The 13,463-nt window shown below is 43.2% G+C and overlaps 1 protein-coding gene across 8 annotated transcripts in view; it reads right to left on the bottom strand.

Moving 5' to 3' along the window:
• LOC310697670 (far upstream element-binding protein 3-like) overlaps positions 1–13,463 on the bottom strand; it is a 395,403-nt gene that overhangs the window by 82,305 nt on the left and 299,635 nt on the right. For all 8 annotated transcript variants that reach the window (XM_083484353.1, XM_083484354.1, XM_083484355.1 and 5 more), the window contains 3 exons: positions 8,405–8,565; positions 7,125–7,198; positions 6,354–6,430 (listed from right to left, as the gene is read on the bottom strand). In XM_083484353.1, the coding sequence (XP_083340479.1) occupies positions 6,354–6,430; positions 7,125–7,198; positions 8,405–8,565 (312 nt within the window). The remainder of the gene's footprint in view (positions 1–6,353; positions 6,431–7,124; positions 7,199–8,404; positions 8,566–13,463) is intronic.

Below are 13,463 nucleotides of genomic sequence, written 5' to 3'. Positions count from 1 at the left end.
ACCAAGATATATTACACTCGGCAACAAGTTTTTACTTTTTGAATGTTGTCTAGATTTCTACAATTGATTTAGGTTATTTTTGCACTGCTGAATCAGGAAATGGCATCCGTTTCTCTACATCAGGTCAGGTTTTTGTGCTATGTTGATTTGAAAAAAATCAGATCTTGCGACAAAATCGATTACATTTTTGTGGCATTATCAGCTGATTTTTGTCAACACGTATCATCCTAAATATGTTTTTAAGAGAAAAAAATGTTTTTCCAACAACATATATTGATTACCTGATAGAAACATCGATTTCTGTAAACTGAATGGTGGGCATTGATAAAGGTAAGTACACGCAAATTGCATGTTGCTTCACCATTTTTCAAACTTCAGGGCTTGAACTTCCGTTTCTTGGAACTCCTGGAATGCTCAGCGGCAGGGAGGTCTCTCTTCAGAGTCCAACAGTATAGTCAGCCATCATGACTGCGTCCCTGAGACCTGGTCTCCATCTCTTTCATGTCCTGATGGAATCTCTCCCCCTGCTCGTCACTCATTGAACTCAGGTTCTCAGGAAACCGGTCCATATGTGAAAAGAGGTAGTGCATCTTGACGCTCATGTTGCAGCCCAGGTTTCTGAAAGCAGTCAGCATGTTGTTGACAAGTTCTGCGTAGTTTCTGGCCTTACTGTTGCCAAGAAAGTTCTTCACTAACAGAACAAATGCCTTCCACGCTTCCAGTTCCATTTCGTTCATTGAGTTTCCGAACTCTGGATCTCTGATGAGCTGACGGATCTGAGGACCGTCAAAGATGCCAGCTTTCAACTTCTCCATGGTCAATCCTGGAAAAGCCTGGCACAAGTAAGTGAAGCAGTAACCATCCTTGTCCAGAGCCTTGGTGAACTGCTTGATTAAGCCGAGCTTGATGTGCAGCGGTGGGAAGAGTATTCTGTCTCTATCCACCAGAGGGTCGTTGATGACGTTCCTTTTTCTGCAAGGCACCAATTCCTCCCGCACAGGCCAGTCCTTCTTCGTGTAATGCTGAGCACGGTCCCTACTATCCCACATGCACAGAAAACATGGGTACTTGGTGAAGGCAGACTGTTGTCCCAACAAAAAGCTCACCATCTTCAGGTCAACACAAATAAACCACTTATGCTGATCATAACCAATTTTCTCCAGCACATACTTCACCGCTTCATAGTTCTCCTTCAGTGTACTTGAGTGAGCCAGGGGTATAGAGGCAAACTGGTTGCCATTGTGTAGCAGAACACATTTCAGTGATCGCTTGCTGCTGTCAATGAACAGTCTCCAATCTTTGGGTTCGTACTGTGGCACTCCAAGCTTGAGCAGAAGCTGCGCAATATCTGCACAGTACACCAAGTCCTTCTCTTCCGAGAAAAAAAGGAGGTACTCTTGATGCCTGTTGCGAAGAAGCTGATGCGAGCACTGTCAGAGAGGAGGTTTTTTTCCTTCAATCTGGATGCCAACAGTTCGGCAGAGTCCTTTGACAAGCTGAGGCTGCGAACTAGATCATTCAACTCCTTTTGGGAAAATGGATGTGGAGCATCATCTTCAAGAACCACTTCTTCTTCTTCATGTCCTTCAATACTGGAGGCATCTTCGTCACTAATGTCAGGAAGTTCTCCGAAGATAGGCACTGAAATTTCATCACAATGAGATACAGGACGACGTGCTGATTGAAAATCAGGATACTTGAGGCTGCTCCAGTTCTTTCTGTTGATCCCAGTCACATCAACAGCGCAGAAGTAGCAGTCAGTGACATGGTTTGTCGGCTCCCTCCAAACCATGGGAATTCCAAACAAAAATAGTTACAAATCAGTCATAAGTTGGAGCATGCGCAGGTGAAGTTTCCTATACACTTCGTGGGGCGGCTGCCCCATTAACTTGGTTTTGATCCCCCAACTTTATGCTTTGCCGCACCAATTTATAGAAGATTTCGAGGTTTTATGACTTCAAACTGATCCCTTTTCGACATAATCACCCAGAACTATTGGACCTGAATACTTCCTGTCATTAAAATAATCATTTCCAATCAAAACAATTATTCAACATGGCATTTTACCCCCACCAACTTCTTCTAAAATGCTCCACACAAGCGTACATGTGAACAAAAACGTAAAAAAAGACATGTGGCCATAGCTCAAAAACTTGACCTGATTGAGCAAAACCAATGTGATTTTTGGATTCAGTGCATCAGATTCGTCCTAAATCAACTGAAAAAACGCAGACAACAAATTTGTTGTTGACCAGTGTTATCGAACGCTTTTTCAGCATCAATAAACATTAATACAGCTGGTTTGTCATTTCTTACCTCTTAAGTGTTCCAATATATTAATAATATGTCTTACATTATCTTTTAATTGCCTGCCTGGTAAGAAGCCTCCTTGGTCTTTATGAATTAGTTCATTTAGTATTATTTTTAATCTGTTTGCCATAATGTCCGCAAATAATTTGTAATCATTGTTTAACAATGATAGTGGTCTGAAATTCTTGACATTCAAATGGTCTGTGTCTTGTTTGGGGATCAACCTTATATATGCCTCCTTCCAGGAATTTTGTATTTTTCCTCCTTGTAGGATAGAGTTCATTACTTCACAGAGAACCGGTAACAGCTGTTCACTAAGGGTTTTGTAATACTTTGAGGTAAGCCCATCCGGTCCTGGGGCTTTACCTTGTTTCATCTTCTTTATTGTCCTTTGGAGTCCCTGTTTTGTTATTGGGGCGTTTAGTTGTTCTTTCTTCTGGTGGAATCTGTTTTCCTTTATGTGTTTCCAACTATCTCTCTATTTTTTTTTATGTCTTCCTTGTCTTTCCTGTAAAGTTCCTTATAAAATCCTTGAAAGGCTCTTCTTATTTCTTTTGGGTCTTCCGTCAATTGTTCTCCTATCTTGATTTTATTAATTGTATTTTGACTTTGATGTTTTCTTAGTTGCCATGCCAATAGCTTCCCGGTTTTCTTAGCTGATTCAAAATACTTCTGTCTCATTAATTTTAATTTCCATTCCACTTCTTGGTTCACCAACATGGAAAACTGAGTTTGTAACATTTTAATAGTCTGTTTAATTTGTTCATCTTTTGGTTTTATTACTAATTTTTTCTCATTTTCCATGAGTTGAGTCAGGGTTTCCTCTTTTTCCTTTCCTTTCCTTTTCTTTCTTGAAGCTGTTTTGCTGTATCAGGAAACCCCTCATAACTGCTTTACTCACGTCCCACACTATATCCAAACCAGCCTCTTTGTGTAAATTCCAATCAAAATATTCCTTTATTGCCTCTTTTGCTTTCTCTACTATTTTTGGGTTCTCAAACAATGTATCATTCATCCTCCATCTGAAAGAAGATTGCTCTTTACCTCTCAATTCCAAATATATTGAATTGTGATCAGATTGGGTTTGTGGAATAATCACATTTTTACTTACTCTTGGGGCCAATTCTTTGGATACCCATACATAGGCTATTCTGCTCGAGCTTTGATGGGGTTCCGAGAAAAAAGTGAACTGTTTTGTAATTGGGTGTTTCAACCTCCAAATGTCTATTAAGCCAAAATTTTCAACCAAATCAAAGAATGTCTTATGAAGTTTACCCTCTTTTATATCTTTTTTCTTTGACATTCTATCTATTTCCAGCATTACCACTCCACTGCAATCCCCCATCAAAATTATCTTCTGATCCATAAAGTCCATCAATCTTTCCCATAATCTCTTAAAGAATTCCGCTTTGTTTCCATTAGGTGTGTATATTCCCACTACAATTAACCTCTCGCCCTGCAGCGTTATTTGTACCAAAATCACTCTTCCCTCCTCATCTTTAGAAATCAGTTTAGGATCTAATCTCTCCTTTATATATAAAACCACCCCTCTTTTTTTATTAACATCTGAAGTTAATAAAAACTCCCATCAGGAAACTCCCACCTATGTTGGATTCCATTTTTCTTCAGTAGAGTCACCAGTTGTTTGTATCCGTCCCTTTTTCGTAAAAATCTGGTAGGAATCTCTTTAAAAATGATGATTGGTCTTCCATCAATTAATAATTTGTTATTATAACTCATTCTCAGAATTGCATTACTCATCTCTAATGAATTAAAAATTAATCTCCAGGCAGTTTTTTGGCTTTGGCTTTTACCGATCTCACTTTAATTCTAAACACATTCTCAATTGTATATTCAATTTCTTTCTCCTTCATATCCATCCATCTTGCCAATTCTTTAATAATTTTTGCTTTTATATCTTCATTTGCTTCTTCTACTACCCCTCTAAATTTTAAATTTCTTTGCTTCTGCCTCATCTCCATCAGAGCCATGTTGTCCCAGATCTGTTCTTGTATTTTACTAACCTCTGTCATTTCCTCTTTAATTCTATCTGTCTCTTTCCTATTTTCCTTAACTTCCTTCTGAGTTCGTTTCGCTAGCTCTTCCGTTGTTTTTGATCTAACCGTTAAATCTTTAATTTTATTTGACAACTCCCCCACCACCCCTCTATTTTCTTATCCAGAGTTTCTTGTACTTCTGCCAATTTTTTCTCCATATGTTGTTCATTTTGTTTAAATTATTCCTTTATTTTTAACCATAAAATGTCCAAGTCCTTAATTTCTTCCTGTTTCGACTGTCTTCTATCCCCTGGCGTTCCTCCATTTCCCCCCCCCCCCCATTTTCCCCTGGCATTTTTAAGCATATAACTCAATATTATACTTTCACCACTAGAGGGAGCATGTACTCCAAAGAGCCAAAAATTTGGGCAATAACCCTTAGGGGTCCTCAGATGTTTTCCCTTCTCTTCACTATAGCTTTCTATTTCTTTGTCTTAGCCACACACTTTAAAGATCACCCATTTAAATGCACATCAAGTACTGTCTCAAAAGAAAAGGAAAGGAAAAAAGAAGTAATACAAGTCAGAAATATATAGACCTTGTCCCAACTACTGTCTCAATTCAAAGGTCCTTTTCTGGTCTTCCGCCACTTGTCGGCTCAATCCAATTTATAGATCCAGGTGGAGTTGTAATCCAATCAGGGAGCCAGGGAGGTGATTTTTCTAGCCACTCGCAGGCTTAATCCTCAAAGGATATTTGGGTATAAAGCGTTTTTTCCAAATTAAATTCCTCCCTTCTCATTCCAGTGGGGGTATGAGAATGATCATAGTTTCAATTCAAACCTCTTCTATGTCCATTTAATCAGAGATGAGAGGCTTAGGGATCTCTGCAACACACTTTAAAACTTTTACTGCTCTGTCCCACTTTCACTTGTCAGTCCCTTCCAATGTTGCCAGCATTCCCCTCTGTTTTATATAAAGTTTTATACAAAGTATCTGAGTCTCTGGGCTGGAGCTCAGCACGTTACTGTTTCTCCCACCGAGCCACAAAGTCTTCGCAAGAAAAGAAGAGAAACAAAGTCCCTTTTTAACTCTTTTCCCTCTTTCAACATTATGAAATGGCGTTTGCCTCAGTGCAGTGCCTCTGAGGACTTTCAGTTTTACACTTACTCAGCAGGAACTTTCACTTCCGCCTTTGTTCTTATGTCTTTGTTCTCTACGCCATCTTTACACCGCAGCCAGGACGGACTCCCTTTTTGCATCCCTTGGCTGGTCAAATTCTTTGAATTCCTCCCGATTGTCAGTGTTTAAAAATATCCCATTCTTCGGAATTCAATTTTATCATGGAAGCTTGGCACTTTCATCAGAAGCCTGAGACTGCACAGCGTGAGGTCCGAGGTGCTTCCCCTTCGCGCCCGCAGCTCTATCCTGTCCTCGGATTATTATTTAAACCCAAGAAGCAGGAGAGCACATCTGGGCGCCGCTGGGTGCTCCGTCCCTCAAGGTATTCCCCTTGAGGTTCCAAGGTCCGCAGGGAACCTTGAGGTTCCAAGGTCCGAGAGGCTATTCCGCACTTCTTCCTGATGTCCCTGCCAAACCGGAAGCCGGCACTGCTCATACTTTTGAAAACCAATACATTTAAAAAAAACCACCAGTGTGATGCAGATTCCTGCATTGCACACCAGATTCCTGCATTGCAGGGCATTGGAGTAGATGGCCCTTGGGTACATTCCAGCTCTAAGATTCTATTATTCTTGCTAGTAGTTCTCACATGCTCATGTTCAACCAGTGCTTAAGCAGTAGCAAACTGAGGTGCTGCATGATATACAATTCCAGATATTGCATGTTTGAAGAAACATTTCCTTTAAGAGTCCAGTGGTGGGGAACCTGTGGCCCTCCATATGTAGCCGAACTATGACTCCCATCAGCATGGCCAATGGGAGATGTAGCCCAAAAACATACAGAGGGCAAGAGGTCTCCCCACTCTTTAACTCAATCAACTTAAACTGGGTGATTTTTGGAAGCTCTACGATTACAAGACACTTACTTGGAACCTGCTGCCCAGGCTGTTGCCACGTCTGGTAAGTGCCACCCCAACCCTGCGTCATGAAGGTCTGAGGACCGCTGTGAAGGACAAGATCATTAGTGATTTAAGGGAAAAGGAGCTGGTCCATCCACAATGATGTGTCCATATTAAAATTTGTCAAAAAGGGTTGAAACAGACCATAGTATGCACAAGATTAGCTCTGGACTCGTTTCACTACCAACTCATCAATATTAAAAAAGAACACTGATTCCAGTGGAGGTTTTTTTTAAAAAAAACACAAACAAACACCAGGTGTAGGGAATCTTTCGCTACTGCCCCCCCCCATGTTGCTGTGAGCCCCAGCAAGTATGGCCAGTGTTCAGGGATGATGAGAGTTGTAGTTCAGCAACATGAGGGCCACAGGTTTCCCATACTTGATTTTAATTAATGGCAAGAAAGTTCCCTGCCCAACCAATAATCCAAGAGTCTTCCTGGAAGGTACCAATGAGCTTTATGATGGGAAGGAAAGTCTCAACTATATTTATTGGCCATCCAAGGCTGCATGTGGCCACAGCCCCTGCCTGCCCCTCCCCCTCCCAATCCAGGCACCTCAAAATTACAGAATTTATTTAAGTTTCTCAGGGGAAAGCATAGACGACTTGTTCTTCTGTAAAAGCATCATGAACCCAGGATGCTGCTTAATGCTACCATCACAACTACAGCTATATTTGGTGGGCCGGGGAGTGGGGAGGATCTAACGGTGATGGGAATGCAAGCAAGATGGCTACGTACTTTTGGTGAGGTGCAGCAGGTGCTTGGTTGAAGGGGCTCTGGCTGAAACCCCCAGGGCCACCCAGACCAGTACACTGGAGAAGGAACAAACAGGTAATTAATTGACCTTTCTGTCACTCAGGCTACAAGATAATTGAGAGTGCATCTAAGAGTTAAGGAGCTGTGGAAGGCTTCTCAATATGAATAATTTTATTTCATTTAACAGATTTATAAACAGATTCATGGCCAGAGGCTATTCAAAGCAGAGTACAAGATAAAATAGGATAAACACAACAAAACCTGCTTTCTAAAAAAGCAATAAAATCATTCCTACAAACCTCTAAAAGCAATCAATTCCTGTATTACAAATCCTAAAGAAATAATAAAACTGTAGTTGCAAATAATATTCCATAAGTGATCAGGTCACCCAAAGGGGAAAGTCTTCTTAAATAAAAAATGCCTTCAAATAGGCATCTGAACACTGTGACATTAGGTGCCTGTCTAATTTTGCTGGTAAATGACCCCAAAATTCTTATGCAAGGTACATAGTGAGTGTTGAATGGGGCTCTGGGCCACAGAACAATTTTCCTGTTTGTACAGTGGGAACAACAGTGCTCCACGTCACATAATGGGACTGTGCACCTAGCAAAAATGTTGTTGGCATCCATCTGTCTCGAGAAGTCAAACCGCTGCATTAGCAGCATCAAATCAACCTCTTCTGGGGTGCAAGCCTGGGCAGTGTGTATGGAGGTCCTGGGCCACCCAGACAACAAAACCCACTTCTCTGCCTTGAGATGTGGTCCAAATGAAAGCAGAGCAATATATTTGGCACCAGCTTGGCTGCAGGAGTTGCCCAAATTAGGCATACAAAGCGCCATCCAACCATTTTAGGGACTCCAGTCTGGATTTTTTGTAGGTTTACTCCTTAGCATTTTCTTCTCTCAAAGGTGTAATGATGACACAAGAAAATTATGTAAATGTTTTGCTATCATTGGTCTTTAATGTATAGTATGATTGTGTGTTGTGCAAGGGTTACATTCTGGGAATGGCGTATCTGTCCCTGCGTGACCATCTTTACCTTCTAAGCAAGGCAGAGAGTTTAAAAGCTCTTTCTGTGCCAAGCTTGTGTGCAATTAATTTGCAGGATTTCAACCAGTTAGTTTTCAACCACACAAGGTTGAAATCACACAAGTTAATTGTGTGTAAGATGTGATCATACTGTATTGTAATCTGCAAAACATTATTTTATTTTTTAAAAAGGAAGAAGCAAACAGAAGGGAAGAGAAGGAGCAGCAACTCACACCAACTTTCTCATCTATGAGGTGTCTCGCAAGCTCAATCTGCTGGGGGACACCCCGAATGGTGAACATCCGTATGCTGGGGTCTGTGCTGGGAGGTGGGTTTCTCTGGAGCTCTACATGGGCCCCAGACTGTTGGTTTATGTTCTTGATATTCTCTCCACCTGCAAGGAAGCAAGAGGGGAGGAAAAAAAGGGAGGTAGAACCTGCTCAGTCTTCCACTTTATATTTTCAGCAGTTATCAAAGATGCGTGGAAGTAGGAAGATCCAATCACATGGATTAGATCAGTCCTTGCCACCCTGGCATGCCCTTCAGATGTTTTGGACTGCAATTCTCATCATGCTCTGGTCAGCAAGCAATAAGCCAATCAAAATATCTAAAAACAATTCCAATACAGATGCACACTGGGATGAGGGAGCTCTTCCATAGGTGTTGGAAATACAACAGAGATTGTGCCTATCTAACATTCAAAGGGGGGGGGATTTCAAAGGCTAGTGTCAGGAGTCCAGGTTCCAGCTTGATAATACAGTAACGTACGTAATTAAAAAGGAGGATTTATTGCAAAAACAAACAGATAGCTCTGGGTGGCTCTAACGAAGCCGCTGACATTATCACTCAAGATGACCCTTCTGAAGACTTCTTCCGGTTCCTACAGAAGATATTGAACTTTTGCACCTTTAATCTCTTGCTTTCCTTCCCGTCTAGCAGCCCTCCCATTCACCAACTCTTCAGACTTGTTGGATCAGCTCCAGCCTCTTCCTTTTCTGATAGACTATCTCTGTGTCTGTTCACGCCTGTTTGAGCTTCCTGAGAGCTTTGGCTGTGTTCCAGCCCGCTCTCAGTCGTTCCCTTGGCAACCGGCATTCCAATGTCCAGGGGAGTCGGCGCTAGCCGCTGTTCCACCTGTATCAAATCTAAGCCTCTCTGTTCTGCAGCCAGTTTCCCTGCTTTCTCCCAGGCAAAGCCTCAAAGCAGGACTTTTGTCTTCCAGCAGCAAAAACAGCAGCTACTCAGTTTCTCAGCCTTTTTTAAGTACACAGCACTTCAGGCTTCAAAGCAGCTTCCTCTAATTGCAGTAACTGTCGTCCATAACCTCTGAAAGGAAGATTTATTGCTCAGATAAGCCTTGGCGTCCAGCCTACTTCGGCTGCGCAGTTCTGCTAGGCCTCCGGACTTCAAAGGCCACATTCCAAAGGCTCTGAGCAAACACAGAGTTTAAGCAGCGGCAAGAGAAAGCTGGAACCTCCAGTGCGTTCTTCAGTGTGCTTAAATAAAGTCCACACAGGATCTTAGCAGCTAAAAGCAGTTTTATTTAGAGCGGACTATCCATTATCTATCACAACGAACAGCATCGTGAAAACACGTCCTCTCTCCTCAAAAGCGAAAGTAGAGAGAGAACAAAGGCTTGAGGCTCTCGGAAATGACGAACCTCCCCCCTCCCAACAGTAGGCAGGGCGTACACTCTGAGCTGTTTAACCCTGTAAGCTCAGGTTCTCCTCACGGGGGGGGGGGGGTAGAATTCCCCAAAGCCTGACACCTTCCTGGTGTCTCTATTTTCCAGGGAGAGTTTCGGAATTACAGAAGCCATACTGATTTCTGATTTGATCCCAGAATGTCCTGCTTGGCCTTTTTCCTTCCCACCATGTCTTGGATAACAATTAAGAGTGGTGTTTGTGTGTATAGGTGCAAAAATGGAGTCCTGTTTATACTGAAAATACAATACCTGCACCAAAGGAAGGAAATGGTGAAGCTGCCATATGAAGCCCTTGCTATTGTTTTGAAGGAAAATGCCACCAATTCACTTTAAATTCTTTAATTGCAATACTTCAGCAGCTAGCCATTTTTTAGGAAACACATTGAGTGTTGATTCATTTATTGTAAATGAAGCCTTACACTGCAAGCCTTTTCTTCTGCGACAATCACTCGTAGCCTAATACTACTACTACTACTACTACTACTAATAATAATAATAATAATAATAATACCCCGCCCATCTGGCTGGATTTTCCCAGCCACTCTGGGTGGCTTACAGCAGGCAGGTCCAGCTACAAGTAGCCTGAGATCTACCATCCAATATCAAAAACTGGCAGTGATCTACCACACTCTCCCATTGTCATTCTTCAACTTAAACATATAATATTTGGCTGAGCTTATGAGAAAAATAATAACAAATGATAGTCGCTTCCATAAAACCTGAAAAGTTCATCCTAAATTAATATATTTTAAAAAATACATACTTTGTATACTTGTAATAACATAAGAAAATAACATTGAGGACAGGGTCCTATATAATCAGAACATGATGCACAGATTGTTGTTCACAAAAAGCTCATGCCATAATAAATGTGTTAAACCTTTAAAGTGCCTCAGGACTCTTGCTGTTTTTCAAATGAGTCAGGGGCACATGTCAACCACAGCGGTTTCCCCCATAGTTCGAAGCAGAAATTGGGTAAACTCAACTGCGGAGTTGACAGCCTTCAAACACCACCTTAAGAACTGGACGAAACCTGTAGAAGCCCTTTCCCCTGGATCCAACCCACCCCTTCCTTTCGAGTAAACCTAAACCAGCCCTTTCTCTCTTGGAGGAGCCAGCGCACACACCTTCCCACGTGGGTGGGATGGCAGCAGCTAGGAAGGGTCCCCCCCTCCCTTGAAGGTGAGAGAGCTCATCAGTTTACAGCAGGGAGGGAGTTGGAAATGCAGTCCTCTCCTCAAGGGCTGGATCCTGGGATATCCAGCACCATCTCCCTCCCTCCCTCTCTCTCCCCAAAGCAGCCCTTTCTCTCAAGGAGTGCACTGGGAGCCAATGTAGATCTTTTAGGACCAGTGCTATATGGTCCCGGTGGCTACTCCCAGTCACCACTCTAGCTGCTGCATTCTGGATTAATTGTAGTTTCCAAGTCACCTTCAAAGGTAGCCCCACATGGAGCGAACTGCAGTAGTCCTAGCGGGAGATAACCAGAGCATGCACCACTCTGGTGAGACAGATTGTGGGCAGGTAGGGTCTGATAGACAGCTGCCCTGGACACAGAATTGATCTGCACCTCCATGGACAGCTGTGAGTCCAAAATGACTCCCAGGCTGCGCACCTGGTCCTTCAGGGGCACAGTTACCCTATTCAGGACCAGGCAGTCCCCACACCCGCCTGCCCCCTGTCCCCCAAAAACAATACTTCTGTCTTGTCAGGATTCAACCTCAATCTGTTAGCCGCCATCCATCCTCCAACCACCTCCAGACACTTACACAGGACCTTGACTGCCCTCACTGTTTCTGACTTGAAGGAGAGGTAGAACTGGGTATCATCCACATACTGGTGGACACCCAGCCCAAACCCCGATGATCTCTCCCAGCAGCTTCATGTAGATGTTAAAAAGCATGGGGGAGAGGACGGAACCCTGAGGCATTCCACAAGTGAAAGCCTAGGGGGATGAACACTCATCCCCCAACACCACTTTCTGGACACGGCCCAGGCGGAAGGAGCGGAACCACTGCATAGCAGTGTCCCCAGCTGCTCTAGACGGTCCAGAAGGATGTCATGGTTGATGGTATCAACGGCTGCTGAGAGATCCATGAGAGATCCACTATGGCAGTGTTCCCCAACCTTGGGCCTCCAGCTATTTTTGGACTACAATTACCACCATCCTTGACCACTGGTCTTGCTAGCGAGGGATGATGGGAGTTGTAGTCCAAAAACAGCTGGAGGCCCAAGGTTGGGGAACACTGCACTATGGCACTTCTTTTGTTTCACTTTTACTTAATGTCAGATCACCCACGTCCATAGAGGTGAACACCAGGTCTAAGGAATGTCCGCAACTATGAGTTGGGCCAAACTTATTCAGGGACAGCCACATGGAGGCCATGCTTCCCACAAAATCCTGAGCAGCCCCTTGTAAGGTCATGTCAGCATGGAATTGTATTTTTGCTTGCATTTCTGAGGGGACGTTCAGGCGTAATAGTTCTGATTTTGTTTTATTGATAAATAGTCCAGCTATTTCCCCAAATGATTCAATTTCCCTGGTGGCCTCTGACAAGGATGTCTCTGAGTCCAAAATCATCAGGGCAATATCAGGACTTCTGGGGTGGCGCCACCGGCAATGGTGGACTCCCTCTGAAACGGAGGGACAAGCTCCGTGCGAAACGGGTCTTTCCCGCTACGGCGGAGCAGGGACCCTTTAGAAATCACAGGCGGACGAAGCCTATGACCTTGGGACTCGGCGGGCACCCTTAGCGTCCCCCCCAACCCGCAAAGGAGCCCAATAACAGGCTCCGAAGCGAAGAAGGGGGAAGTAGCGCGGTGCTGAGAGTCTACCGATATTTCCGTGGAGCGAAGCCGCACAGCCGCTGCCGGAGAGTGCTGCCTTCTTCTTGGACAATTTGGATTCTAAAAACAACCACCGTGAGTACCTAAACTCGGGAAAATCGAACCACAATTTAAGGAACTGGGAAAAGAAAGGAATTGGACTCAAAAATGTATTACATTGCGGTACTGAAACGGGAAGGTCTAACAGGAAGTCAACCTTCCGTTTTTTGGTAATTTGAACAAAGCAAAGACAAAGTAAACTAGAGTTTTGAAAATCATTTTAAAGGAGTGGATTTCATCATCTAAAATAGCTGAACCCCCCCTTCGGCAGCAGGAGGAGAAGGGGGTGCTTTCTTTGGACTGTTGTATCCTGCAGAAGTAAGTTTAAAATAAAGTAATTTTCCACCGTCCTGACCCAGGGAGCGGGGTGTCAGGACTGACGTTTGAAGCTCATTGACCAGGACAGAAGCTGTTTGACAGATAGTTAAAAGAAAAAAAAAAAGCTGCGATTCCACTGTTTCTTTTTGCAACTTAAAAATAACAACGATTGACAAAGTATCTAAAAGTAAAAGAAACTTTGGGGCTGGATTTGTAACAGAAGTTTTCCCTCTAGGGGGAGATAGTGAAACTGTAACTAGGGATTTTCCAGCCGTTACAGTATAACCTGTGGGAACTGAATGGTGACCTTGAAGGACAATGTACTCAGAAATGTTGTTGTGCGCTTTTCTCAAAACAAATGCTTTACTGGAGGAATTCCATGA

The sequence above is a fragment of the Podarcis liolepis genome (genome assembly GCF_965112155.1).
Source record: "Podarcis liolepis genome assembly, chromosome: W".
Classification (NCBI taxonomy): Eukaryota; Metazoa; Chordata; class Lepidosauria; order Squamata; family Lacertidae; genus Podarcis; species Podarcis liolepis.
The sequence above is the reverse complement of the archived record's forward strand: the minus strand, read 5'-3'. Positions and strand labels throughout refer to the sequence as shown.